This window comes from Scylla paramamosain, chromosome 19 (genome assembly GCF_035594125.1).
Source record: "Scylla paramamosain isolate STU-SP2022 chromosome 19, ASM3559412v1, whole genome shotgun sequence".
Lineage (NCBI taxonomy): Eukaryota > Metazoa > Arthropoda > Malacostraca > Decapoda > Portunidae > Scylla > Scylla paramamosain.
In genome coordinates, this window is record NC_087169.1 from 17,171,142 (window position 1) to 17,198,637 (window position 27,496).

The 27,496-nt window shown below is 43.8% G+C and overlaps 2 protein-coding genes across 6 annotated transcripts in view; one reads left to right on the plus strand and one right to left on the minus strand.

Moving 5' to 3' along the window:
- The window catches only part of LOC135109780 (calcium-activated chloride channel regulator 1-like), a 36,965-nt gene extending 14,846 nt beyond the window's left edge, over nucleotides 1–22,119 (minus strand). The window contains exon 1 of one of the 2 annotated variants that reach the window (XM_064021434.1): nucleotides 21,994–22,119. Coding sequence is in view for 1 of the 2 variants with exons in the window: in XM_064021433.1 (XP_063877503.1) it covers nucleotides 3,032–3,067 (36 nt within the window). In the remaining variant the exon portion in view is untranslated. Of the gene's footprint in view, nucleotides 1–3,031; nucleotides 3,419–21,993 lie in introns of those variants that run through there. The other variant, XM_064021433.1, reaches the window with a different exon arrangement.
- On the plus strand, nucleotides 7,898–27,271 carry LOC135109781 (uncharacterized). 4 transcript variants are annotated; one of them, XM_064021438.1, is made up of 4 exons: nucleotides 7,898–8,157; nucleotides 20,388–20,523; nucleotides 22,012–22,104; nucleotides 23,283–27,271. In XM_064021438.1, exons 2-4 carry the CDS (start codon nucleotides 20,397–20,399, stop codon nucleotides 24,851–24,853), a joined length of 1,791 nt encoding a protein of 596 aa, XP_063877508.1. In that variant the 5' UTR covers nucleotides 7,898–8,157; nucleotides 20,388–20,396; the 3' UTR covers nucleotides 24,854–27,271. The 4 variants fall into 4 exon arrangements, with proteins under 4 accessions (XP_063877508.1, XP_063877505.1, XP_063877507.1 ...); XM_064021435.1 differs by lacking the exon at nucleotides 7,898–8,157 and adding an exon at nucleotides 8,181–8,456; XM_064021437.1 differs by lacking the exon at nucleotides 7,898–8,157 and adding an exon at nucleotides 8,472–8,799.
- The last annotated feature ends 225 nt before the right edge of the window (nucleotides 27,272–27,496 follow it).

Genomic DNA, 27,496 nt, shown 5'->3' on the forward strand with positions numbered 1-27,496 from the left:
GTTCTTTTTTTTACGGCGACAGGAAATAAAATAAAATAAAAGTTAACGAAAAAGGCATGACTAAAATTAACGAAGATTTCAATGTGTTTATAACAACAACAACAACAACAACAACAACAACAACAACAACACTACCACTAATAATAATAATAATAATAATAATAATAATAATAATAATAATAATAATAATAACAATAATAATAATAATAATAATAATAATAATAATAATAATAATAATAATAATAATAATAATGATAATAATAAAAGAACAACAAAGAAAAGAGAACTAACATATAGTTTAGTCGGAAGAAGAACTACATTTCAAGACGTTTTAAAACTAGAAAAAAACAAAAAAAAAAAAAAGAGGAAAAAAATAAAGGAACAGAGGGAAAAACACAATACACCATACACCACAGCATACCCAATACACAACAACAACAACAACAACAACAACATACAAAAACAAAAACAATAACATTTTTACTCATTTTCAACGGTAAGAGAAAACAAGAGAAAAGAAAAGAAAAGCAAAATAAGAGAAAGAGGAGGAAAAGAGTAAAAAAGATACACGACAAAAGTAACATTTTTTTTTCATTAACTTCTGAACAATAGAAAACGAGGAGAAAGAAAACGAGTCAAAGTTTCCGTCTCTCCAGTTCAGTAGTCACGGCGGGGCGCGAGTCACGACGAGCTTACTGCTACTGGCTGAGCTATTCTTGGAAACACGTGGCGTATCAGAGAGAGAGAGAGAGAGAGAGAGAGAGAGAGAGAGAGAGAGAGAGAGAGAGAGAGAGAGAGAGAGAGAGAGATTCCGTTTCAGACTTCTTCCCGGAAAAAAATACACTTTCTTAATATATGAACATAAATAAAACATAAATCATGACACACACACACACGCGCGCGCGCGCACACACACACACACACACACACACACACACACACACACACACACACACAAAGCGCCACCCCAGCAATTGCGTGTGTCATTGACCCGATGTAAGCTACTTAGTGAATGTATTTAAATTTACTATGTTAGATTCTAGTTCATTTTACTCTATTCTTACTTTCTTTCTTTGAATTTTTCCCCTTCCTTGCCAACTCTCAGACAAATAATGGCTATTTAAATAAACTAAATTTTACACGTACCATTAAAACGCAGATCCTTAAATATTCATCAAATATCAAACAAGGAAATACACAAGAAAGAAGAAAAAAAAAAACACGAACACTTCCTCAACTAATTTCTTTAAGCCTGAGCAATAATCACCTCACAATGACTTTCCTAATTACCGCCTAACGTATCACTGGCACAAATACCAAAGTCCCTTGATGTACCGTACGGTCGATATGCTCCCTCATCTTACACCCCATTTGCTTGTAATTTCTCCCCTGTTGCGTGCTGGGAGTCGTGAAGGAGCGGGAAGTGGCGCTAAAGGTGATGGGAATGACTTATATTACCTTTCCCCTTTCCCTTCCTCCTCTCACTGCCTCCCACCGCAGCAATGATTAACTCACTTCTTCTTTTTCCGTCTATATAAATTTCGTAGTTCGTTTTGTTCTGATAGTGCTGCTACTAATGCTAGGAACAACAGTAATTTTCTATCTTCATTTTGTTTTTCTTTATTTCCATATTTTAATTCACTCCTTCCTGTTACGTTCGCCTAGTTAGTTATTTCCGTGCAAGTATCCCATTTTGACCTGGTAATGCTGGTATGGATCATTATTTTCTATTTTCCTTTCTTTGTTTAATTTGTCCTTCGTTGCATAGATTAATTCGTTTCTTCTTTCTTAGTCTTGCTCCTGTGGTTACCGTATGTTCGCCTCAAGGATCATCATTTCCTATCTTCTTTTTCTTCGTTTAATTTACTTTTGTTGTAGATTAACTAATTTTTTGGTGTAAGTGTTTCCTGTTGTTACTTTATATTCGCCTAATTAATTACTTCCGTGGCTACAGTTATTTTTCATCTATTAATACTAACAAGGATAATAATTTTTGTCTTTTTTTTTTCTTTGTCTAACTTCTCTTTGTTTCATATATTACCTGATTTCTTCCGTATAGTTCGTAATTTTTTTGTTGCTCCTCATGTTATCAACCATCTTTCCCTTTTTTCTTCATTTAACAATTTATTTCTTCTTCCTTATAACTTATTTTTCTTCCTACAGCTTATATCTCCTTCCATAAAACTTATTTTTTTCTTCCTTACAGCTTATTTCTCCCTCCACGAACCTTATTTTTGCATCCTTTCACCTTATCTCTTCTTCCTACATCTTACTTCTTCATCCACGCTTTAATTCTTCTTCCTACACCTTATTTCATCCGCACTCACTAAGACTCATAACAATCATAACCTATCCCTTTATTTCCTCGCCAACGTGTCCCCTGGCTGCACGAACTGATATCCAGCCAGCTCAGCCCTTCCCTATTGTCTTGACCTACTAACGCGGAGAATGGCTGGTCTGCACGAAGACACGGCAAGAAGGACGAGGTGCTGGGAATTCAGGCTAAGCGAGGAATATTCTTTCTACGCATTCCTGAAGTTTAAGTTGTGAATGAAGTTACTGCGGAGGTTAGAAGTTCTTTTACTGAATTATTTATCGGTTAGGTTGTTATAAGTGGGGTTAAGTTTAGCGTAAAAATTGATGTAACTATTTCGACAGGTTGGGAATGAATTATCGTATGTAATGGATTGTATGTGGTGTTAGTTTGAAGATTTTTGGTCTCATTTTTTTTTTTTTTTTTTCTTAATTAATGGTAGTCCTCCTCTTACATAATAATTTTCTGCATTTTTTTTAGGCCGCGTTAGATGAAAATGGCATAACGGAAATTCGCGTCAGAGGAGGATCGACTGTACCACCTTGTTTGTTTAAAGAAAAAAAAAAAGAAAAAAAAGGATAGTAATGGGTGAAATGATTACGATAAAACACTGTCACTTTTTCTACGCATTCTGAGAGTCTTACACCGCGTCGAAACTGAAGGAGAGAGAGAGAAAGACGAGAAGGACAAAACACGAGGAAGTAATGCTAACCTCACCTCATGCTCGCCAGCCGTCAGACCACCACAAGTCATTAGCGTTGCCTTACGATGGATGGGGACGGTCACGCGCGGCTTCCCTCTCCACTTTCATGATCCTCCAAGACTGACTCCACGTGAACATTACTAGAAGTCCACCCCCTTCCCTGTGTCAAGCGAGCCGCCGGTCGATGGATTGGGTACAGTTCCAGAGCCGTCGAGCCACCAAGGGAGTTTGTTTACTGTTGATCTTGGCAACGCGCGCCACCTCATCCTGTTCTTCCCAGACGCGCGGCTGTGATCATTCATCCCGTCACATCCTCGACCCCGCACTGTTTTCCTCCCGTTTTTTATGTTCATTGACGCATCGTAGTTTTCGTTCTTTCCTCAGTCGGTCTTGCGTTTGGACTAGCTAAAAATTTTGCTGATTCTTTTTCTAATAGTTATTTCATTGTATACCGAGGGTTCGTTGGTCTTGTTTTAACGCTGTGTCCTCTGGAGAGCCCCGCAACTCAAGGTTCTTGCCACACACCCATTACTTTGTGGTGAAGGTGTGGCGGAAGTGGCCTGCTATGGTAAACACTTGATTCAGTTGTCATAACACTGCGTCTAGTTTATGTTTCTTCTCCACAGCTTGGCCTGCAACTCCTGGGATCGCATCTCACAAGTTATGGCGTCTTATCTTGAGTATCTTTGACTCTAGTAGTCATTTGAGGTTTTCATGATGGTTTTCGTAATTCTAGTGGTAGTTTAACAAGGATTCTACATCATTAATGGGAGGAAACACCTATGAGAACTTGAATGATAATTTTTGTGGCCTTCGAAAAGAGTTCCAATGAGACCTGTAAGTGATTCATACTACAAATCCCTTGAAAACACTTGAGGTAAGAGAGAGAGAGAGAGAGAGAGAGAGAGAGAGAGAGAGAGAGAGAGAGAGAGAGAGAGAGAGAGAGAGAGAAAACAGCGCACAGTGCACACACACACACACACACACAGAGAGAGAGAGAGAGAGAGAGAGAGAGAGAGAGAGAGAGAGAGAGAGAGAGAGAGAGAGAGAGAGAGAGAGAAAACAGCGCACAGTGCACACACACACACACAGAGAGAGAGAGAGAGAGAGAGAGAGAGAGAGAGAGAGAGAGAGAGAGAGAGAGAGAGAGGTGGTAAGCCCAGTCTGTGGTAACGCGAGCAAGATCACATATTGCCCATGGAGGTTCTTCCCGCCCCCTACTGCTCACAGACCACTCGCTGATGAAGATGCTGCTGGTTGCCTGCCTACGAGTAACCTTCGGCCGCTCAATGGTCGCTGTAACTTACCAACTTCCTGTGGAACTGAAATTTGAGAATCTGAGCTCACCACTTCCACGCGCTGGCCACTCAGCCAATACTTCCATGTACTTGTTTGTTTGCGTCTTTTTTTCTTTTTTTATGTAAGAGGGGCACTGGTCTAAGGCAACAAAGAGAACGAAAAAGAAAAGAAAAAAAAAGATCCACTTAGATGTTGTAAGGTCAGAAGTGTCATCCAAAATTAGATAATAAGTTTGCATGATTAACCTTCAACATTATCCTTTTATTAACAGTTTGACTCCTAAAGCTGATGACATTTCTTTTATTTGAGTAAACAGACGATTTTACGATGCATGAATAAAACTGCATGTAGGAATAAGTTTGGTCCCCTTCGTCACACCTCTCGCTGTCACTAATGCGTCTCGGAATTTTTATCTAAACTTGCGTCACAACATTTCATTCAGCTTGAGAGAGAGCCTGAATAGTCGGAGGGGTAACTTGTACCACTTGCCTGCACGGTGCAACTTGGGAAAAGAATGGAACGATAGATAGACAATATATGCATACATACATACATAAATAAAACTATACTTATTCATTTTTAAGTCTTTTTTATTTCATTTTCTTTCACTTTCATTTTTTTTTTTAAAGAGGCAATTCAGCGTGTATGTTTCCTTTTTTCCTCCTTTTTTTTTAACTCTTGACTGGCGTCGTTTGCAGGTAAAAGAAGAAGAAAAAAAGAAAGAAGACTAAACAAGTAAGCAGAAGGAAAGGATGCAAGCTGACACAAACACACACACACACACACACACACACAAGAAGACGAAGTGGACAGCAAGAAGACAAGCAAGAAGAAGAAGAAAAGAAAAGTCGGTTTTCAAGACAGTGGTGACTGGCGAGGCTTCACAAAAGGGGCGTGGCTTGGTGCGTGCGTGTGTCTGAGGTCGATACAAAACCCATCACATCCCCTGACCCAAACACCGCCAAGCGAGCTCGAGTGTTTGAAGAAAGTCGACTAAATTTAAGCCAAAAATTCCACCTTACCTCCCCTGACCTAACCTGACCTTCACTTCACTTCGCTTCACCTAACCTAACATGACCTAATCCAATATATAACTCACCTGTTATGTACGAGTTGGTGTTGTTGTTTTTCCATAGTGAATGTACTTTTTCTTTTATTAAAACCTGGAGGCAAATGAACTGAAAAGTGCTTAGTGATTAATTGCACGAGTTTATTTATCTATTTATTCTTTTTTGTGTGTGTGTGTGGAGAAGTGAGGTGTATGGGAATCTCTCTCTCTCTCTCTCTCTCTCTCTCTCTCTCTCTCTCTCTCTCTCTCTCTCTCTCTCTCTCTCTCCTCTGGTGCCACACCATCGACGTTGCGGCGCCAACTCTTTAGTCTAGCCGTCTCTCTCTCTCTTCCAATCTCTCTTTACCTTTCCCTTTTCCCTCATTCCATCTCACTCTCTCTCTCTCTCTCTCTCTCTCTCTCTCTCTCTCTCTCTCTCTCTCTCTCTCTCTCTCTCTCTCTCTCTCTCTCTCTCTCTCTCTCTCTCTCTCTCCCCCTACCTCTTGTCTCATCTTGTGGCGACCCGGGGTCTGATATTTGATGTGTTGGCTCTCTCTCTCTCTCTCTCTCTCTCTCTCTCTCTCTCTCTCTCTCTCTCTCTCTCTCTCTCTCTCTCTCTCTCTCTCTCTCTCTCTCATTATTCATATATTCATCTTCCATATTTTTCCTACCATCATCATCTCCTTTCTCTTACACACACATGCGCATCTCTCTCTCTCTCTCTCTCTCTCTCTCTCTCTCTCTCTCTCTCTCTCTCTCTCTCTCTCTCTCTTGCTAATTTAAGTCACTTCTCTCTCTTTGTTTTTTACCTCAGTTTCCTTATCTTTTTCTCTCACTGTCTTATCCGTATATTTCCTGCCCTTCTTCATCCCCTCCCCCCCCCCCTCTCTCTCTCTCTCTCTCTCTCTCTCTCTCTCTCTCTCTCTCTCTCTCTCTCTCTCTCTCTCTCTCTCTCTCTCCATGTTGCGATCGAACCTTTTGTCGCCTTTCTGGAAGTCGCCCAAGAACCGCCCAAGGAACTCTGGCGAAATAAGGAAGACAACGTTTACTGCCAATGAATTATCGATGGTCAAGGGTCAAGGGATTACCGCTAACTTAGAGAGAGAGAGAGAGAGAGAGAGAGAGAGAGAGAGAGAGAGAGAGAGAGAGAGAGAGAGAGAGAGAGAGAGAGAGAGAGAGAGAGAGTGTGTGTGTGTGTGTGTGTGTGTGTGTGTGTGTGTGTGTGTGTGTAATCAAAAGCCCCAGCCTTGTAGTTAAGATCACCGTCAAAGATTCCACCCTGATTTATCATGTCCGTGTTTACGTTTTCTTTTCGTTCGTTTTCTTGTATTTTCCGCCCCTCAATTGCCTCGTTACGTTGTCTCTTGTTCCAGCCTCGAGGGCGGAGAGAGGCGGATGCTGAAGGTTGTGTATGTGTGTGTGTGTGTGTGTGTGTGTGTGTGTGTGTGTGTGTGTGTGTGTGTGTGTGTGTTTAAGGGGGCAGAATTTCCATTTCGTTTTTTTTTTTTTTTAAGGGGAAATCTTTTGTTTAGTTTTTCTTTTTTTTGTGGATGAGCTTTTTTTTGTTCTTGGGGAGGAAGAGTTTTTTTTTTGTTTCCTTGGGGGAGATGAAAGAAAGGAGCTTTATATTTTGGAGGGGACGAACTTTATTTTACTTTCTTGGTGGGAGAGAGACGAGCTTTATTTGTTTTTTTTTCTTTTTTCTTTTTTGGTGGTGGGGGGAGTACAGAGAAAGAGGAGCTTTATTTCTGCTTTTAGGGAGGGGAGAAAGAGGTTTATCTCTGCTCTTATAGGGGAGAAAGAAGAGCTTTATTTCAGCTTTTAGGGGAGAGAAACTTTATTTCCGCTTATTCTTGAAAAGACGTGCTTTATTTCTGCTTTTGTGGGGGAGGAGAAAGAAGAGTTTCATTTAATGTTTTCTTTATGTGAGGGAGAGCAGTTGATTTTATTTCTTAGGGAGAGCTTTTTTGGGGGGTTGGGTAAAGCGCAGGTTTTTCGTGCTTTTTTTTCTGAGGGAATTGCTGTTTGCCGTTCTTTAAAGATATCTTTTTTTTTTTTTTTTTTGGCGGGTAAAGAATTTTTTTAAGGTTTATGTTTTTGATGGACAGCAGTTTTTTTTTTTTTTTTTTTTGTGGGGGCGGATTCTAGATTTTTCAGAATAGGATTTCTTTCGTGTTTTTCTACTTTATCATTGTTACTTATTGATTCATTTTATTATTCATTTATTTTTCCGGAGCGACAAAGATGACGGCGGTGGTGGACATGATCGCCCCTCAGAGTCACGTGGGTGTGCGCGCGTCCCGGCGGTCAATACAAACAAAAACAGACTCTGTGGCGCTGAGGAGGATGAGCGAGCGGCTCCCACGGGCGAGGACTGGGGGCGGGCGCTGCGGTGGGAGAGGGAGGGAGGGAGGAAGGGAGGAGATGGATAGGGAGAGCCAGGGAGAGGGACCCAGCGAGTTTGACGTCATTTCTGGGTGAAGGAGAACAAGCCCTGGGACACACACACACACACACACACACACACACACACACACACACACAGAGGACAATTTATGAAAAGTATAAGCGCCTCATGATTCTGGCTCTGGTTCACTCCGCTGCTAACCCTTGGCATCATCGCTTCGCTTTTGGCAGCCTCAGGAGCGCCGTCCCGCTCCACCACCACCACCATCACTTCCACCATCCACCACCACACGGTCTCCCCTGCACGGGGGGACCCACTCCTGCGGACCTGCACTGCACGCCCACTTTTCACCGAGAGCGCAGCTGGGCGGGACGTAGAGGAACAAGGTGGGGGCATCAGCGGTTACAGTGCACGGTGCATCTAATATTAGGTTGTGCGTATACGCTGACCTGCTCGGGTGGAAACCTCAGCGGTATGAGTTAGTGGTGTTCCTGTGGCGCTGGGAACAAGACTCGCCGGCTGCCTGGCCCTGCACAAGGCAATTCGTGGAGTGTGTAACTGTACATGTGTTATATATGTGAGGAAAACGGGAGAGGTGTATATAGTCAGTGCAGGACGGACCATGTGCTGCGGGAGGCGTCTGGCAGCGCAGTGCCTCGTTCTGACCCGCCTCCGCCACCTCGAGGTAATGCAATACAGTCAGTCAACGACGGGGACTTGGTCGGGTTTCTTTCCCTCCCTCACTCCTGCAGGACACCAGTGCCGGCAGGAGGTACTCGGAAAATATCACATCACAGCTCGCGTCTAGGGACATGTGTAGCTTGCCCCGTCCTTCCTGCCTTTCAAGGACATGATTCGGTGAGACGCAGCGGCGCTACTCCTACTACCAGAATCCTGCAGTTGCCTCACCGTCCCCGGGTCTCTCCTTGTTTCCCGCCGCGGCAGGTGAATGGTACAGCGTCCAGCCCAGCAGTGCGTGACTCATCCCACCTCTGCTGCACTGCCTCTATTGACTCTCGAGATTAAGTGTTCGTGTCTCCTGCAGCCAGTCTCACCCTTCACCTTGCCTCACCGCCTCCCGGCCTCGTGTTGCAATACCCTTACTGCCTTACCTATTCTCGCGTCCTTCATCCCTCCGTCCCTCGCTTACATCACTCCCGCTTCTCTCCTGTCTTATTTTTGGCTCTTTTATGTTTCTTTTTTTTTTTTATACCATGCTGTAATCTGGTACAGTCACACCCATGTCCTTGCTTTCCTCTCCCCACAGTTCACACCCAGTCTCGCTCCCTCCCTCTACCCATCGCAAACTCACCGCCCTCCTCTTCTCTCATTAAGTCCGCCCTTTTTTTTATGTATATTTTCCATGCCATCTTTATACCACGCTGCTTTGCCTCCCCTTCCGGCCCATTGTTGCAACACACACACACATACACACACACACACACACACACATGTTCTTTTTGTTAATTCTACACACTTTTCTTTGCTCATTCCACACACACACACACACACACACACACACACACACACACACACACACACACACACACACACACACACACACACACACACGCACAGTTCCCACATGCAAGCCTCTTAAGACCCCTTGCACCTCCCCTTATTATGAAGCCGCGTCTTTACCTGTTGTTCTCCTTCCTGCTCCACCTTCACCTTAACCGTTCTCCCTTTTACTTGCCCCACCTTCCCTCCTTGCCTTCCTTTCCTCCTATACAACCCTCCTTACCTGACAGAAATTAATACAAATCATGTGGTGATTAAATCTGTCTGGGGAAACAACAGGTGTGATATTTGTGAATGCTAAAACTCAGGTGTTGGTGTTATTTGTGTTGCTGGTGGTGTTGGTGGTGTTTCGTGTTTACTAGCGATACTGGGAATGAGTTAACCGTTTTGTGTGTTAAGTGGTGTTGAGTATCAAGGTGTGATATTTGTGAATGCTAAAACTTGCTAAAACTCAGGTGTATTTTTAGAAGTTATTTTGTTGGTGGTGTTTCATGTTTAATAGCGGTACTGGGAATGAGGTAACCGTTTTGTGTGTTAAGTGGTGTTGAGTGCCAAGGTGCCATGAGTGACAAGGGTGTACTGGCGGGGTGTTGCAGCGTAGGTGGTGTGCAGCAAGTGAGGTCAGTAATACAGTGCCATTCTTTACGTCATTATAACTGTCACTTATATGAACTTTTTGCATGCTTGATAAATCCCCTCTTCTTCTTCCTCTTCCTCTTCCTCTTCCTCATTTTTTCTTCTTTTTTCTTCGTTCTTCACGCGATGTTGTCGTTTTTCTCCATTTACTTTTTCTCTTTTCTTTCTTTCATCCTCTCTTTCTCTCCTTTTTTCCTTCGTGTTTCTTTTCTCATTTTTCTCTCTTTTCTTCGTTTCCTTTCGTACCTTAATCAGAATGATCTTTCTTTTTCTCTGTTTTCCCTCCCTTTTCCTGTTTCTTTTTTTTATCTCTCCTTTTTTTAACTATACAAAATTAGCTTTCTTTTTAAGTTCTCTCTCTCTCTCTCTCTCTCTCTCTCTCTCTCTCTCTCTCTCTCTCTCTCTCTCTCTCTCTCTCTCTCTCTCTCAAAATAAATAGGGCATAGGGACATGATCACTTGGGGGGAGGAGTGAGGGAAGTGAGAGGTACAGGTCGTAATTGTAACAAGATATCCATGCAGTCTGATTGGTTGCCTCTTGCTCTCCCCTCCCCCTCCTCTCCTCCCTCTCCTTCCTCCTCTCCCTCTCCCTCTCCTCTCGCAAACTCACACAGATGACCAATGGAAAGAAAAGCGAGATGAAATTGGAGAGGTGAAGGCTATAAGGGTGCTCTCTCTCTCTCTCTCTCTCTCTCTCTCTCTCTCTCTCTCTCTCTCTCTCTCTCTCTCTGGTATAGTGCACAACAATGAAAGTATCAAAGCAATGTAATTTGTTCGCTTTGTAACTTCTTCTACTGTAGAATGTTTTGATGCAGTTATTTTCCACACTCGAGTAATCAAAACAAACACTGTCACTGAGGGAGGACGCTTGACAGTTTGAACAAAGTGGCGCGAATCAGGTGTTTTATTCTCCTAGGCAACGTGCTCAACCAAATGACGTCCAAGCAACAGTGAATGTGCTTCCATCAGGCCACACCAGTCGTCTCCATTGTTCAAGTGCCCAGTCCGTGTGTTCAAGTGCAAAACTTAAGCTTGTAGCCTTGTGTGTTGGTGTCAGAACTAATTAAACAGTTGCAGGTCACGTAGTATTATTCGTTGCAGTTCTCAGACACTTTACTTAGCAGTTCAGTATCTTGTTCTTTAATTCTTCGGACAGAAAGTAATATATGGACACCAAGTTCTCGTTTTATAATGGCTACAGTATTCCTCAACAAAGCACGTTATCGCCCCGAAGATTTTAGTTTTAATAGAGATTGATTTACCAAGATCTTCCCGGAATCTTCTCAGCCAACTTCTGACTCTTCTTAAATTCACGCTCGTAGTGTCTGAAGTGTACTCAGGACCACAACCAGCCTCCTGTAGTGTTGGTGCGTGATATTATCTTGTGATATCTGTGGTCGGCGTCCCATCACTGGCACCACCGACAAAGGAAACTTCAAAATGGCGAAGATTTATGAGAAGTCTGATAAAATACGAGAGGACGGTTTACCCAATCCGACATTTTTGGGGTAACAAGCTATTTTCTTCTTTTTTTTTTTTTTCCCCTTCCTATCTCCGCACTGCCACGTCTCAGGAGTTACCAGTTATTGTTTTTTAGCTTCCCATCACGCCGCATGAGTGCTTTACATGGGACTGCATACGGCGCTGAGATTCAATATGTGTGTGTGTGTGTGTGTGTGTGTGTGTGTGTGTGTGTGTGTGTGACGCTTTCACTGTCGTCAAGGTGTAGTAGTGACAAGAACTAGAAAAAAAGAAAAAAAGAAAAAACATGCTCTCTCTCTCTCTCTCTCTCTCTCTCTCTCTCTCTCTCTCTCTCTCTCTCTCTCTGATAACAGTAGTGCTGAAAAGCAAAGTGATGATGATAATGATAATGATGATGGTGAAGAAGATGAGTGAACATTATCTAAGATCGATTAAGTGGTCGCTTCTTTTCTCTCTCTCTCTCTCTCTCTCTCTCTCTCTCTCTCTCTCTCTCTCTCTCTCTCTCTCTCTCTCTCTCTCTCTCTCTCTCTCTCTTTCTGTCTTCTCCCTCTCTTCACTTGAGTTAATGAAATTTACCTAACTCTCTCTCTCTCTCTCTCTCTCTCTCTCTCTCTCTCTCTCTCTCTCTCTCTCTCTATCTATCTCTCTGCTTATCACTTTTTTATATAAGAACAATTGCATTCAACAAACGTCCTTATAATAACCATTTGACTGTTATTTCATTCATCTTTACTTAATGACTAATCACTCTGGGACACCTCTAATCTTTAAACTGGATAGAAATTGTAATATCTACTCCTTTTAATCCCCTTCATTCTTCCAGATGCTTATAAAGATTGCGTGCTTTACTTCTGGTGTTGTTAAATATTTCCTGTCGCAGTGAAAGGGTTAAGATGCCAAATCTTACATAATCTCACTCTCTTTTATTACGTTTGAATTCATGAGGTATGCGTGGGTGTGTATATATGACGCGTTCGCTCTCTCTCTCTCTCTCTCTCTCTCTCTCTCTCTCTCTCTCTCTCTCTCTCTCTCTCTCTCTCTCTCTCTCTCTCTCTGTGTGTGTGTGTGTGTGTGTGTGTGTGTATGGGTGGGTGGGTGGGTGTGTGTCGAAATCGTGAACAAAAACACTAATTATAACTAACCATATCATACTTTAAAAATCAATAAAAATATAAACAAATAAACTTAAACGGCGAGTAAAAAAAAGGATAAAATATTTAATAAATACACTGATGACAATTACAACGAAGCAAATAAAAAAAAAATGAAAAACAAAAGGTGGAGAGAGACACGAGAGAGAACAAAAAAAAAGCAAGGTAAAAAAAACGTATACATGGAAACAAAAACGAAGATCCTAATTTAAATTGCAAAACATGTACCTCCATAAATATCGTAGGGAAGGGAACGGAGGTGGTAAATTGCTTCATCAGAGCGGCAGCAGATCTTTCCGTGAGTGAGTGAGTGAGTCAGTCAGTCTTGCGCCGCACGTGATCGAGGGTGGATGCACGGTCGTCAGTCAGCGTGTCCAGCAATCCAGCGTGTGAGATGTGATGGACTTTCCTATTTTACTTGACCTTTATGACAGACCGAAGGCAGGACGTGGAGAAAAGGTGTGTTATGAGAAAGAGAGAGTGTGTGTGTGTGTGTATTTATTGTATGTTAAGCGTCTCTGTGTGTGTGTGTGTGTGTGTGCGTTATGCATTAGTCAATTTACTCCTCCATCGTTAAGTTATTAAGTTAAAAGCTTCATGTACTATCCCTTTTAATATTAACTGATCAATATCTGTCCCTCTTCAGTATTCATGAATAACATTATGCACTGTATCTACATGCGTGCTACCTGTCCACGTGTCCCTCTCTGGCCCATATCTGTTTCCTATCTCTCGTGATGTCCTTGCATTCATTATTCATGTTATTTGCTTGGCTAATGATGCATTTTTACATATATAATCTACTTTATTACCATACTCGTCTTTATACATCTACTATTTGACTTTCTCTCTCTATCTATATGCCTATCTCTCCTCTCGTTATCTTTTTTTATCTTTCATCTCGTTTGCACGCTTATCTGCCTTTTGTTAGAGCTTTCTGCCCCTGCCAGCCTCTATCAAACGTTAAGGCATTTCAGATAAAACATCAGAAATGTTCAGTGTGTTTCAGTCTTTCCGTCTGGTCGGTGAGAGGTGACGATCAAGTGGTGGAAGTTGTGTGTGATTGACAGCTGGAGTGGTCAAGACAGTCAGTTAGGGTTAATAGTGTTCTGGGTCACTCTGTAGGGAGGGAGGGACTGCTACGGTACAAAGGTTAGGTACATTAAGATTTTGAATTAGACTGTATGGAGAGACAAAGTTACGCAATGACATACAGTTGCCCACAAAAGTTATGCACTATTGCACAAAATGTTAAAGAAAAAGCTATGTATGATATCCACTTGACAGTCAATTTTCATCCCTCTTACTGGTGACCTTTGGAACTCCCTGCCTCCTGTGCTTCCTCTTTCTCATGACGTAAACTCGTGCAATAGGAAAGTTTCCGGGCATGTCACAATGTAACTTTCCATTTGTTTTCGGTCTGCCTTAAGAAACTGGCACCATCAATAAGCCTTTCTCCTAATTTTGTTATCCTTGGCGAGAACCCGTCTTACCTTAAAAAATAAAATAAATAAATAAAAAAATAAATAAACGAACAAATCAATAAGCACGTAAGTACATATATATAAATAACGTTCCTTATTCTTTACGAAGCTCTTAATACAAAGCAGCTCATTACCACACACATTTCCTAGCCTGCACAAAGAAATCCCTATCGCACAACTACCACCGCGTATTACAATTACACTTCTTGATTAACGAGAAGCTCACTGTAAACCACTCCATTACAGGTTTGCATTCATTCCTCTTCATTTCATACACATCACATTTCCCGGCCTGACATCACTCCCTGGGCAGCTATACTGTGAGGGTAAGGTTGTCGGGCAGTAAGGACCAGAGAAGGGGGAGTTAAAAATACAAGTAAGGTTATAAAGTTCTCCCCGCTCCACCCCAGCCAAGCACACCTACCCTACACACTCGTCCCTTCCTTAAATAGCCTCTCACCGTGCTGCCATGCTAGAGGACAGCTCCTGACGATGCTTCGCTCATTTTGTCATTGTCACTCGTCTCGTGTGTCGTTCCTTCAGCGTGTTCTTTCTTTTTTTTCTCTTGTATTTGCTCGTCATCAGTACCATCGCTACTATGACTGATGCTACTACTGCTACTACTGCTCCTACTGCTACTACTGCTGCTGCTACTACTACTATTACTACTATTGCTGATTTCTCTCTCTCTCTCTCTCTCTCTCTCTCTCTCTCTCTCTCTCTCTCTCTCTCTCTCTCTCTCTCTCTCTCTGGCATCTTCCTCACTATCAACATACACATCCACCCCCAACTACCCACACACACACACACACACACACACACACACACACACACACACACACACACACATTACGTAAGAAGAATACGAGAACGCGTAATTTTACATTCACGTGAATAATAAAATAGGAGAGCCTGATTTAACCTAGTCTAACCCTAACCTAACCAGTTAATTATAAACTACACTGAACTTAACCTAACCTAACCTAGCCAGTCATGCAGTTGTAAGCGCCATAAAAATACGAGCAACTGTTTATTTATTTATTTTTTTTTTTTTTTTTTTTTTTTTACGTCTAGAAAAATACGAGCAACTGTAATAAAAGGAAAACCTAGCCCAGCCCAACCCAACTCAAACCTAACGATTCAGCATTAAGCGTTAGAATATGAGTAACTGTAAGGAACTGAGGAGTACGTGTCCACTGGTGGGTTGCGAGTCATTACCCTACAAATAATCGAGTCGGCTTTACGGTTCCCGCGTGGCGTGTCGTACCGTTCCGCGCCATAGAGAGAGCCACTGAAAAGGACATGCTTCTGAGGGGCTTCCAATACAGAGAGAGAGAGAGAGAGAGAGGAACAAAAAAATGGGCCTCCACACACGCTTGCATCTCTCATTCAACTCCTTCGCTATTTTGGAACGGTTCTCTCTCTCTCTCTCTCTCTCTCTCTCTCTCTCTCTCTCTCTCTCTCTCTCTCTCTCTCTCTCTCTCTCTCTCTCTCATCGGGACTGTTATCAAAGGCCACGTAGATAATTAGTCGAGTTATCATGAGTATTTTTTTTTTTTTTTACATATTAACGGTGCAGAATCTTTACGTTCCCCCCGTATTTCTTCTTCTTCTTCTTCTTCTTCTTCTTCTTCTTCTTCTTTCTTCTTATCCTCTTCCTCCTCCTTCTCCTCCTCCTCCTGCATTACCTATCCCATCCACAACTCGATAAAGGAGTTCACCGATATCTCTCCCATTCAGCCGACTTCGATACCTCTCCCTCTCCCTATCCCTCTCCCTCTCCCTCTCCCTCTCTCTCTCTCTGTTACATGTCTGATAGAGAGCGATTACGCCTCTCGTCTGCAGCGGCGTGTGTGTGTGCTTGATTAGAGTAAGCCAGGCGTGCTGTGGTGACAATACCAGTGGCGGCGTGGTCAGGTTGGTCGGTGGGTTGGACTTCGTAAAGTGCAAAGGTCACGTCAGGTCATGTAAGGTTACGTTTAGGTGTTACAGGTAAAGTTGGTTATATTTCTTTTTATTTCTTTATTTCGCTTTTTTTTTTTTTTTTATTTGTTTCATTTTTCACTCCGTCGAATATTCCTTAACCCCCTTGGATTTTACTACTGGTCCAAGCCGGAAATCCCTGTCGCGTCACCTGTCTCTCCCGCGGCTCATTACAGTCGGGGCCGCGGCAGGAGGTGACCCTTTCATGTGGTCCTATGGTAGGCTATCTTAAGCACTATCTGGAATCATATCTCCGGCCTAATCTTTGTATTCTGATCAGATAACTCGACCACTTGAAAGGAGAGAGAGAGAGAGAGAGAGAGAGAGAGAGAGAGAGAGAGAGAGAGAGAGAGAGAGAGAGAGAGAGAGAGAGAGAGAGTTATCGTTCCTTACTTTTATCACACAACGACATCCGATAACTATCGTAATTACTACTATTATTTACGGCAATTTTACAATCACAATACCTGCTATGAATAATCAGACAGCCAATTACCTCGTTCGCGTGGAATTGTTCGTAATGGTTGGAGTATAATTGCCACGGACGAAGATCCAACTCTGTGGTTTGTTGTGTCACTGCAATGTGTGTGTTTCTGTGTGTGTGTGTGTGTGTGTGTGTGTGTGTGTGTGTGTTAGAAGCACGCACATAGGTAATAACGGAGGCAACTTTAATCTGTCCGAGTGAACAAACACACACACACACACACACACACCTGCCATGACTAAGCATATTCTAAGCATACAATTATTTGTCACAACACACCTTCACCTGTCCCTAACCTAACCCCTTCTGACCACCACACACATACACACGCATCACTACAGCTTTATCACTGAGACTCTACATAAGTACAACCAAATGTACAATACGTGAAATGAAGTACGAAGGTCAGAATTCAAGTTCACTTATTTCTGAATCTATGAAGCCTGTGCTCAGAAACGCTTTGCTCTCACCACTAATTTTCAGAGGCCACAGAGATGATGAGCAAGGTTTGAAACGTAAAAATACCTTTAAAAAATCCGTGCGACTTCAACTAGTCTTTTAATAGTCAGGGTGTAGTGAAGAAGTGTTTCAGAATATGATCCAAAGTGATACTAAATGACAATGCCGCGGCCAGATTTCAGTAAATAAGATTCATCTTGCTCATCTTGATATTAACATCTTTCCTAATGTGAGAACCGGTTATGAATAGTGCACGTAGTTCGTCGGATTGCTTGGAACGGAGGAGAGTAGGAAACAACTGACTGAGAGGTAGTGAGTCAAAAGAGGGAGCGAGAGAGAGAGATAATGATGAACAAATAGAAAAAAAAAAAAAACGGAGGAATGGAGGGAGGGAAAATAAGAAACACTTGACTAAGAGATGGTGAGACGAAAAAGGAGAATGTGTGATGCAATGGATGATACAAGAGATGGGGAGAGGTGGAGGGAGAGAGAGAGCAGGAGGGAGAAGAGGTGGTAGCTCAGTGGTCGGCGTGTGGACGTGGGGATTTCAATAGCTGGGATTCGTATCCTACCGGAAGATGGTTATCAAGGTAACATGGAGTGCCTAAGAAATACCCATGTACTCCCTATCTAGCTCACTCCACCGCGGAGGTACGGGGGCGCCACTGCTAAGGCGGCACCCTACACCTGCTTGTGCCACCACGGACGGGACGACCACCTGTGCATTTAAAAAAAGGCAACTTTCTAAGCGCCTAAACAGAAGCTGCAGCACAATTGTCTCTCGGTGATGTAGGCAAAGAAGAGTACTAAATATATAAGTAAATTGAGTAAGATAAAATAAGAGAATAAAAATTAAGGAAAAATAATTAGAATATAAATGTGATAATATGAAGAAGTAAATAAATATCGTTCATAATATTTCCGGATGATAAAAAAAAGAACTAAATGAATAAGTAGGCAAATAACAAAATAATGAAAGGATAAGAATAATAACAAACAATTGAAATACAAATAATGGTGCTAATATGAATAAACATTCCAGATAAAAGATATATTTAAGTATATTATTTAAAATGAATTATCTGTCCTATCTACACGCATAAAACTTAAGCTCATAAGTATTTCTCTCTCGCTCTCTGTGAAAGGGAAGGTGAGAGAATATCATCGTTCACACACACACACACACACACACACACACACACACACACACACACACACACACACCCTACACCTGTATATCAGACGATTACGTGATTCCTGTTGGTAGTCACAACAACACCTGCGCCTCTACCTCTACGCAGCGACCCACTCACTCCCATGACGTAAACACTCCCTCCTCTCCCTTCATCCCTGTTGAGTAGACGTGTCGCATCCTCTCCTACAAAAGTTCATATCTTATTTCTCTTGTATCTCGGCCGGTTCATTCCCAACATCCGTTTTTTTGTGGAATATAAATAAAAAAAAATCTTCAGTACAACGCTTTGCTCTTATCACGACGATTTTCCAAGGCCACTGAAATGATTAGCCGGGTTCTCAAGAGTGCTTCTTCTCTTAATTATGTGGAAATGTTGTCAATTTGTCAGTAGAACCGTAAAAAGACTCCTTTAAAAACTCGTGTAACTTCAACTAGAGCCTTATGAAATTAATGGAGGTGGTGCGCGGAAGTGTTTCTGACTACTGAACATTTTCTTTTTAACATCAAGGGGAGACTAAACATATCTTAGAAAGGTGTGCTGTTTTGTGGGTCATATGTACTAAACATATCTTAGAAAGGTGTGCTGTTTTGTGGGTCATATGTATCTCCGCTTGTTTTCTTTGTTTCCACGTGTGCTGACTCAAGAATTCACGTTTTCCCTCGTTTTCTTTCTTATCTTTAAGCGGTGATGGAAAAGAGTGTGAGGAGAGGAAAGTATATCAAACGTTTTCTACTCTCTCTCTCTCTCTCTCTCTCTCTCTCTCTCAAGATAATAGACAAGAAGCAATCTTGAAAACACCACCACCACCACAACCACCACTACTTCCAATATCCATCCTTCCCTCCTTAACACCTGCCCACGTTCCTCGCATTAAACTAGTCAGCACATAAGTGTCAGGCAAGGGGAGGGTGTCTTGTCAAGGGAGGCGCTGCGTAGTATAGGATCCTTTTGTTTGCTTTGTGGTCGGTGATAAGAGCGTTTGAGTTCGTTTATGCATGTATGTATGTATGTATGTATGTATGTATAATTGTGTAGTAGCATAATTGTTAGTGATGATGGTGCACCTGCATTATATTGGACTGTAGTTTTGTAATTGGTTTTCAAGTGCTACTGCCTCGCCTTCCCTCTGCCTCTGTATGTGTGTGTGTGTGTGTGTTTGTTTGTTTCGAGTGCTTCATTGCTTCGCTGCCGTGGTTTGAAGTTGTTTGTACGACTAGGTGTGTTTTGAGAGTTTTTGTTAAGTCGAATGTCTCTCTCTCTCTCTCTCTCTCTCTCTCTCTCTCTGTCCAGTCACCCAGCCTGCGAAATATCGACACGTCCAGTCATCAGTACACGTCAAATGAACGATGATGCCCGAAAAAGTAAACACACCACCACTACCGCCACCACCACCACACCACCACAACCGCCACCACCATCACCGCCACCACCCTCATCACTCACCACATGTTTGCCTCGTTACGCTCTCTTCTTCTTTCCACTAACTACTCCCTTCTCTCCCTCCCTCTCTTTTCTTTCTCTTTTATTTTCACTTCCCTTAAATGTTAGTCCCTTTCCGCCTCCCTCCGTCCCACCACCACCACCACCACCACCGTCATTGTTATCAAAATGTCCTTAACTTAACGAGTTGTACCACCATCACCACCACCACCACCACCACCACCATTAGTAACTCTTGTATTCTTGGATCACTCGCCATACATATCACACTACTACTACTACTACTACTACTATTCCTCACTCTTTTCTCCCCAAACGTATTCCTTCATTTAGTTTTTATTTCATTCATTGCAAATCCCACTGTTAGCCTCTCAAAACAATAATATGTCTCATTTATCAGCCGGATGTACGTATCACTTTCGTTTCCTCTCACACAACCAGAACGTACAAACTGATCAGGCTCATCGCAAAGTTCACCCAAAGACCCGTTCTCCTCCCAAACTAACGCCGTATTTTGAAGCAGTTCTGTGCCGCACCTCCTCTACTTTCCGAAGATTCTATACGTGTATTTGAAGTGAGACGGCGGTTTTTATGAGTGCTTTTATGGTTCTAGTGACAGATTAACAAGATTTCTATATTATTAACTGGAGAAACACTCTTACTGGCTAATCATAGAGTTTCTGAATACTAGCCCAAGACACCCTCGCAAGTCACAAGCAAAGAGGACTCTCACTACCCTCGCGGTCCTGAACTCTCTCACTACCATTGCCTTCCTCCTCAGCCCGCCACTATGTTCCTGTGGCGTCTACGGTGCGCGGCGACCTGGCGAGGCGCTGCCCTGACCCTCCTACTGTTATCCACTGCGAACTTCTTTTTCTCCTACTACACCTACCTCAACTCCAGACTCCCCTTCCAACGTGAGTATGTCTGTAGTTTTAATTAGAGTTTCAAGCACCTATATCCTTCTCTCTTAGTGTTTTTTTTTTTTTAAGAGGTAGAAATATGAAGCCGTCTACGGATTTCCATTGTGTTTTGAATGGGTTTGCATTTCTATGAGCCACCATCATCTGGGTAACAGTTCATTATGTGGCAATTGAGTTGTTAATGCTGTTTGTTGGTCATTAGGTTGTTTGTTGATAATAAGTACAAATATGACTCTAAGACAAGACCATTATGCATTGATTTTGTGTGTGTGTATATATATATATATATATATATATATATATATATATATATATATATATATATATATATATATATATATATGGTTTCAGTACTTAGGCCAGCAATTGTTTATATGGTAATTAGGTTGTTAGTGCTGTGTTAGATGTTTTTAGGAAGCCTGATTGATTGTCTGACTGATGAATTGATTTCCTATACACATCTCGTTAATGTTCTCCCCCTGCCAATACTTTTTAGATGCAAGACATTGTGATAGATGGGTGGTGGTGATTAACGTGAAGTGCTGCATACGCTGGGCATTGAAGGGGGTGGGGGCAGTGATGGGAGGCAGTGATGGGAAGAGGTAAGAGGACAAGTGGAGTACATAAGGGGATGGCAGGTGGAAAGTGAGGGGGCCGAGTAAGGGATGCAGTGATGGGGATAAGTAAGGAAGGGGGATGCAGGTGATAACGACAGTGAGAGTATAGGCGAGGGAGGCGGTGAGAAGAAACAGGTGAAGGCAAGGGAGGGTCGCAGCTTACTCAAGGGAAATCAAACTAATTACGTAAGAATACCAAACTGATGAAGAAGACGAGATACTGAAGACTGGAAATGTTTCAACGTGATGGAGACCAATAAACCAATATACGAATGAAAATCCCGTTCATTACCACTCCCACAAAGCTTCAAGGTCTCAAGAAAGGATGAACAAAGATAATAATAATAAGTGGATAAATAAGTAAATAAATAACAGAGCAATAAACCGCAAACAAAAACCGTCGAGACACATGAAACCTGCCCTGAAGCAACGAACCACTACTGGCTGTCTCGAGGTACACGGTCTGGTGGAGAGAGAGTCATGGATAACTAAGCTCCGTTCTAACCTTAAATTCTTCCTTTCATAAACAGAAGTGAGGTTCTCGAGAAAGTAGTACTGATGTAGAAAGAATCATGAATAAGTAAGCTTTCTCATTTCATAAAGAGAAGTGTGAGAATTTTTAGGGAAATAGTAAAGACGTCGATAGAGTCGGTGATAACCTCATTCTAACATCGTAGTATTCCTTTCATAAATAGAACAGTAAGAATTTTAAGAGAAGTGATGGAAAGAAAGTCACGGATACCTAACCCAAACTGTAACCTCGTGGTCTTCCTTTCATAAACAGAAGTGTAAGAATTCCCAGGAAAGTAATGATGTAAAGTCAGTAATAACTGAGCCTCATTCTAACCTCTTGGTGTTCTTTCAGTGCCTTCCGTTCAGAGCGATGACTGCATCACCACCAGGAGGGAGCTGGCGAGGCGGGTGATGCGGGTACAGCGGCAGGTGGAGACACTGCAAGGTGAGGGAGAGTATGTGGGCTGAATGAGTGAGTGGGTGAGTGGGTGCTTTCATACCTGGGGCTAATTGGCAAGTGATGTCACGTGCCAACTTTACCTTTCCTGTGTGGACGTAACTTAAAGCTTTTAAGTCAATTGTTGGCTACTGAAAATTAGAGGTAAAAATAGGTTACAGAATAGGGAAAGTCAAGATAAGTGAAAATTTGAAAAGAAAAAGCGAACTGGTCAAGGATAAAGAAAGAACAGGACACAGGAAAGGGAGGAGCCAGGAAAGAAATGAGAATAGAGAAAGACAGAACCGGTGAATCAAACATAAAAACAAGGCAAGTGAAATGGACATGACTGGTGAAGAAGCAAAGATTAGATTGAGGGTAGAAATGTGAAGGTGACAAGATAACAGAGCACTGATAATTGTATGACATGGTACGTTTGGTGTGAGAAAACTAATGGACTCAACCTGCCTTTCTCCCTGTCCACCACCACCATTACCACAATCAAGGACGATACTAGAGGCGTGAAATACGGAGGCAAAGCGTGTTATTACTTGGTGTATTAAGATTTATGGCTTCGCTTGATAAGTCCTTGTTGAGAGGATACCCCCAAGTGTGTGTGTGTGTGTGGGAGGGGTGACTGCGTTAATGACAGCTGTTAGAGTTGATTTGTTATGACCGCTGGTTTCGTGGTGTTCATTTCGGTGAGGATAACAGGTGTTGTAGTAGTGGTAGTATTTTTTTTTTTTTTTTTTTTTTGTCAGTTTACCTTTACTTGGCAACCAGTTACGTTTTTTTTTTTTTTTTTTTTTCCCAGTGTAATGTTTCCGAGTGCCTGGTGGTGGTGGTGATGGTGGTGATGGTGGTGTGATAATAACTTCCCTGTACGGCATGTCATTATCTTTCTTCCTTTCGAGTCTGCTGATACTATGAGCATTCGGTAACTCCACACACACACACACACACACACACACACACACACACACACACACACACAGCACTATCTAAAGGTCATGGGAATACTAATGAAAATATTCTTTAGTTATATCCAAGTCTGATCCTGAAACATCAATTATCAAATCATGAACAGATAACCAGTAAGGAATCTGTACCTTTTATATCGCCATGTTTCTGCCTACTGGCTTCTCGTACTGCAGCGAGTGTTCTCATGTCATGTTCCTTCCGTGTAGGTAACAAAGGCGGTGGCATGCTGTCCCCCACCCTGGCCCATGAGCTGCGGGCCATCGCGCGGGAGCTGGACCCAAGGATCACCTCAGAGAAGGATCAGAAGAACGCGGTAGTGCCCAAAGGCTTCGTGTGCCAGGAAGTGTACCGCGGAAAGGAGGCGGACCTCTCCTTCTATAACAACTTCATGCAGGTGCAGTGTGACGACGCGCCGCCTTTCAGGGAGGTGCTCACCGTCATCCTCTCCACCAAGGGCTGGATGCAGGATCGGGTGGCCACTGTGGTGCACAATCTCAGAAAATACTACGATGTGGATGTGGTGGTGCTGACCTATGACTCAGACCACAGCCTCGGCCCCCTCAGCGTGGAGGGCGTGTCCGTGCAGGCCTGGAGTCCAGATACCACCACGTCCTCCGCCATCAACAAGGCGGTGGCAAGCGTGAAGACACCCTTCGTTCTCCTGACAGACTCGCTGACGCACTTCTCCGGAGAGCTGTGTTCCCTGGAGCGGCTGGTGAGGGTGCTGGACCAGGAAGGGGAGGCGGCGGCGGCGGCGGCGGGAAGCTACCGGATATCTGACGGCACCTGGACGCACGGGTGTCTGCAGCGACGCCTGGAAAACTACCAGCTGGCTTATTTGTCGGGCTACGAGCACTCCCGCCATGAGTGCATGTTCTGTGACGACATCCTGGGGCCCTTCGTGGCGCGCACCAGCACGCTGCAGCAGATACCGCTGACGGACAGCCTGGACGGGCCAGTCTCCATGCGGGACTGGTTCATCAATCTGTACCTCGCCGGTAATCTCGCCGTCGCCTGTCCGGATGTCATGTTCTTCGTGGACGAGGCGCCGCTGATGGCTCGCCAGGACTGGCAGGAGGTGGCCAGCACATGGGCTGTGCAGTACGTGTGGCCACACGACGGCGAGAAGCTAGAATTTTCATGTGAGGAAGTGAAGATGGAATGTGTCAACATTATGAAGATGGTGTCGTCCTTCCTGGTGCCGCCGTGCTGCCGCGAGGCGCTGCGCTACGAGCTGGGCCTGGTGCAGGAGTGCGGCGAGGAGCTTGGCCTGTACGTGGAGCTGCAGGACGGCAGCCTGCTCGGAGCCGTCAAGACAGAAGGGATTCTGCCGTGGGACTTCGACATGGATGTGGTCGGAGACTGCAAGGACCAGGAGATGTGGATGAAGAAGGGCACTTCCTGCATGGGACGCAAGGGCTGCAGCTCCGTCCTCGTGCAAGGGAACTACTGGATGACCACCTGTAACGTGTCCTTCGTTGACGTGTCGTGCAGACCCGACAGACTCAAGCTGCTGCCGCCCGAGTACCGCAAATTTCCAACCAAAGTGAACTACAGCGGTAGGATGATCACCGTGCCGCCCAACCCAGCGCTGGTGTCCAGGAATCACTACGGACCCGAGTACCTGCGTCACGAGGTGCACTGGCGGTACACGGGCAAGGACAAGGGCCTCTGGAACCGTTGCTTAAAGTCGGGTTTCCACGCCTGCTTGGAAAACTTCCCCACGGACGGGAACATCAAATTTATGGACTTTCCTCGCCAGCTGGTGGGGCTCTGACACCACTGCCGCACACTCCCTTTCGTTACCTTCCCCGTCCCTCTCCAGGCACCGAGGAGGGCACCCTGGCGGTGGAGTGGTCGGGCTGGCGTGTCACCTTGTGCTCAGGAAACCAAACACAATCTCAAGTAGACACACCAGGTCGAGGCAGAAAGACAACCAAACGTGTTGATATTTTTATCATCACCTTCAAACTCTACACATAGGAACATTGCAGACACGTGGCCGGGACAGTGGCGGGGACAGGCCAGAGAGGCGAGGAGTGCCGCACCTGCCTTCGTACCTGCAGACCACGAGTGTGAGTCAGTTTTAAGTGTGATATTACTAAGGTTAAAGTTTCCAAGTGCCTTTCCAACACACGCTGACACACACGCTCCTCGCACACAAACAGGGGAGTGGTGTGCATTGTCTTCCTCCACGCCTCACGCTCCCCTACATACCGCTCCTCCCGCAACAGCCAACACACTCGCCCTTGAAATGTAATCCAGGGGTGGGTTGCGGCGAAGTGCTTGGGTGATCCCTGGCAAGCCACACCGCGATCCTGGAGGAATGTCAGACCTCACGACCCATCACGTCACCAGCGGGAGGCTGACGGAAACTGAGTGAGGAAAGTGATGAAGGAATAACATCAACAAGAGGACCTTAGAAAAGAATAAAGATAATTACACGAAGCCTTAACATTCACGTCCATTTTCAAAGCAGTTCCTGAAGATCTCCCGGGTACCTCACTGGGCCGGGCGTGCTTGGCTCACAACAGCACGCCCGCGACCTGCCCCGAGTATAGCAGTGGTGCCTTTTTAGCATCCTTCCGAGAAGCGAGAGATGCTGCGTCCAATCAGTCGTACAGATCCTGACGTCGTCTGGCGGAGGCGGTGAAGGAGGAGCCCGATTTCCGGGACAGGAGGCGGGGGGCGGGCTGGCGTGGTGGGCTCAGAACATTTAGAGGAATCAACTCCCTCTGCACCAGTAAGGCACTCTGGCCCTGGACGCCACTGTACCCGCCACTGTATCCCCTTCCTCCCCTCCATCCGCTGCATCTCTGCCCACACCTGTGTTCCCCCCCCGCTACACGCCTCCTCCTCAATGCAGCTGCTCTCCTTCCCGCTGCAAGTACAGGTGTCGCCGCTGCCTCTTGCACATCTGTTGGAAGAAAGAAGCGTTGCACATCTGTAGGAAGAAAGAAGCGTTCCTCTGTCACAAAGCCAAAAGGGGCGTGGTTGTATAGTGGTGATGGTACTGCGGCTCGAGTTTCCAGCTAACGAAGTGAAATGGGAGCGAAAAGGATGAAAAATCGATGGTGCGTCCGACAGGTTGGAGCCTACGAGAGAGAGAGAGAGAGAGAGAGAGAGAGAGAGAGAGAGAGAGGAGAGAGAGAGAGAGAGAGAGAGAGAGAGAGCGTAAACAGACTAGGATATCAAAGGCAAACCGACCTGTCATAAAGTAAAACCCTTAAACATTTCGCTGATAAGAAGTATGGGACGGAGATTACTGAGAGAAAGAAAGAAAAGAAAACGGGGGAGCTGAAAACAAACTAGGTAACTCTCTGCGTCACACCACATCTGATCCTCGGCACGTGCTAAGTAACAGAGGCGAAGCGCGTACTGGAGAAACACACACCCGTCGCCTTTAACATTTCACTCCAATACACGAGTACAACAATTCCCAGCAGTGCATGAAATCTCTGAGAATTCACAATAAAGGCATGAAAAAGAATAGCCTTTGCAATATGTAGCCGATATAATGTATGGAGGTGAATGCAGAACGAGAAGAAATTCCCCAGAGTGGTTTGAGATTTAGAAAAAATATACCAATAAACAGAGGAAAGATTTATTACCAGAGAGCAGAACCGCAAAAGGAGAATCGCATAGAACCGCAGAGAAGAACCGTACTTGTAATTTATTCGTGTTATTTTCTGTGTCGCTTCTGTGCTACACCTCCACAAACTCTCGGAGGGAAGGCTGCCTTGACCATGTGATGTGTACGTACGTGTGTGCAAGAGCGGAGTAATAATTTGATGATTCCTTCTTGCCTTACCTGTGATATTCGTGTAATGCCGAGACTTGGTGTAGGTGATGTGTGTGTGTGTGTGTGTGTGTGTGTGTGTGTGTGTGTGTGTGTGTGTGTGTGTGTGTGTGTGTGTGTGTGTGTGTGTGTGTGTGTGTATTTTGTATATTTTTGCCATTTGAGTCAGAATGAATGTTGTTTTCTCTTTTTTTTTTTTTTTTTTCTTTTTTTTCTTTTTTTCGTCGTGGCAATGTTGAAGTTGCTTGCGATGTGTGATGTTGTGAATTGTGTTGTGCCGAAGAGAAAGAGGAAAGAAAGTGTTTTGTTACTTAATTTAAATCTGTGCTTAATTTTTCCTTTTCTCCAAACGCATGAAATGTGAAAGCTTAAAGAAAAATAAATGTTATTAATAAATTTAGTTTTCGTTTCTTTTTTTCGTTTTTTTTTTCTGACGAGATGAAACATAATGGTCATATGTTAAAAAAAAAGTTTCATGAAATGTTATCTTCCAAGAGAAATTTGATTACTTGGTTGTTCTGTGATACAAAACGCATGAGTGTGTTGTATTCAGAGTTGAACAAAAATATATTGCTAAAAAAATTACCTACATTCTTTTCTCTCCCTGCGATCGCCCATAGA

Coding starts and splice junctions, on each gene's coding strand:
- LOC135109781 (XM_064021435.1), top strand. CDS start 8,394: ATGTGCTGCGGGAGGCGTCTGGCAGCGCAGTGCCTCGTTCTGACCCGC. Junction 8,457..20,387: donor CCCGCCTCCGCCACCTCGAG/GTAATGCAATAC, acceptor CTTCCTCCTCAG/CCCGCCACTATGTTCCTGTG. Junction 22,105..23,282: donor GCAGGTGGAGACACTGCAAG/GTGAGGGAGAGT, acceptor CCTTCCGTGTAG/GTAACAAAGGCGGTGGCATG.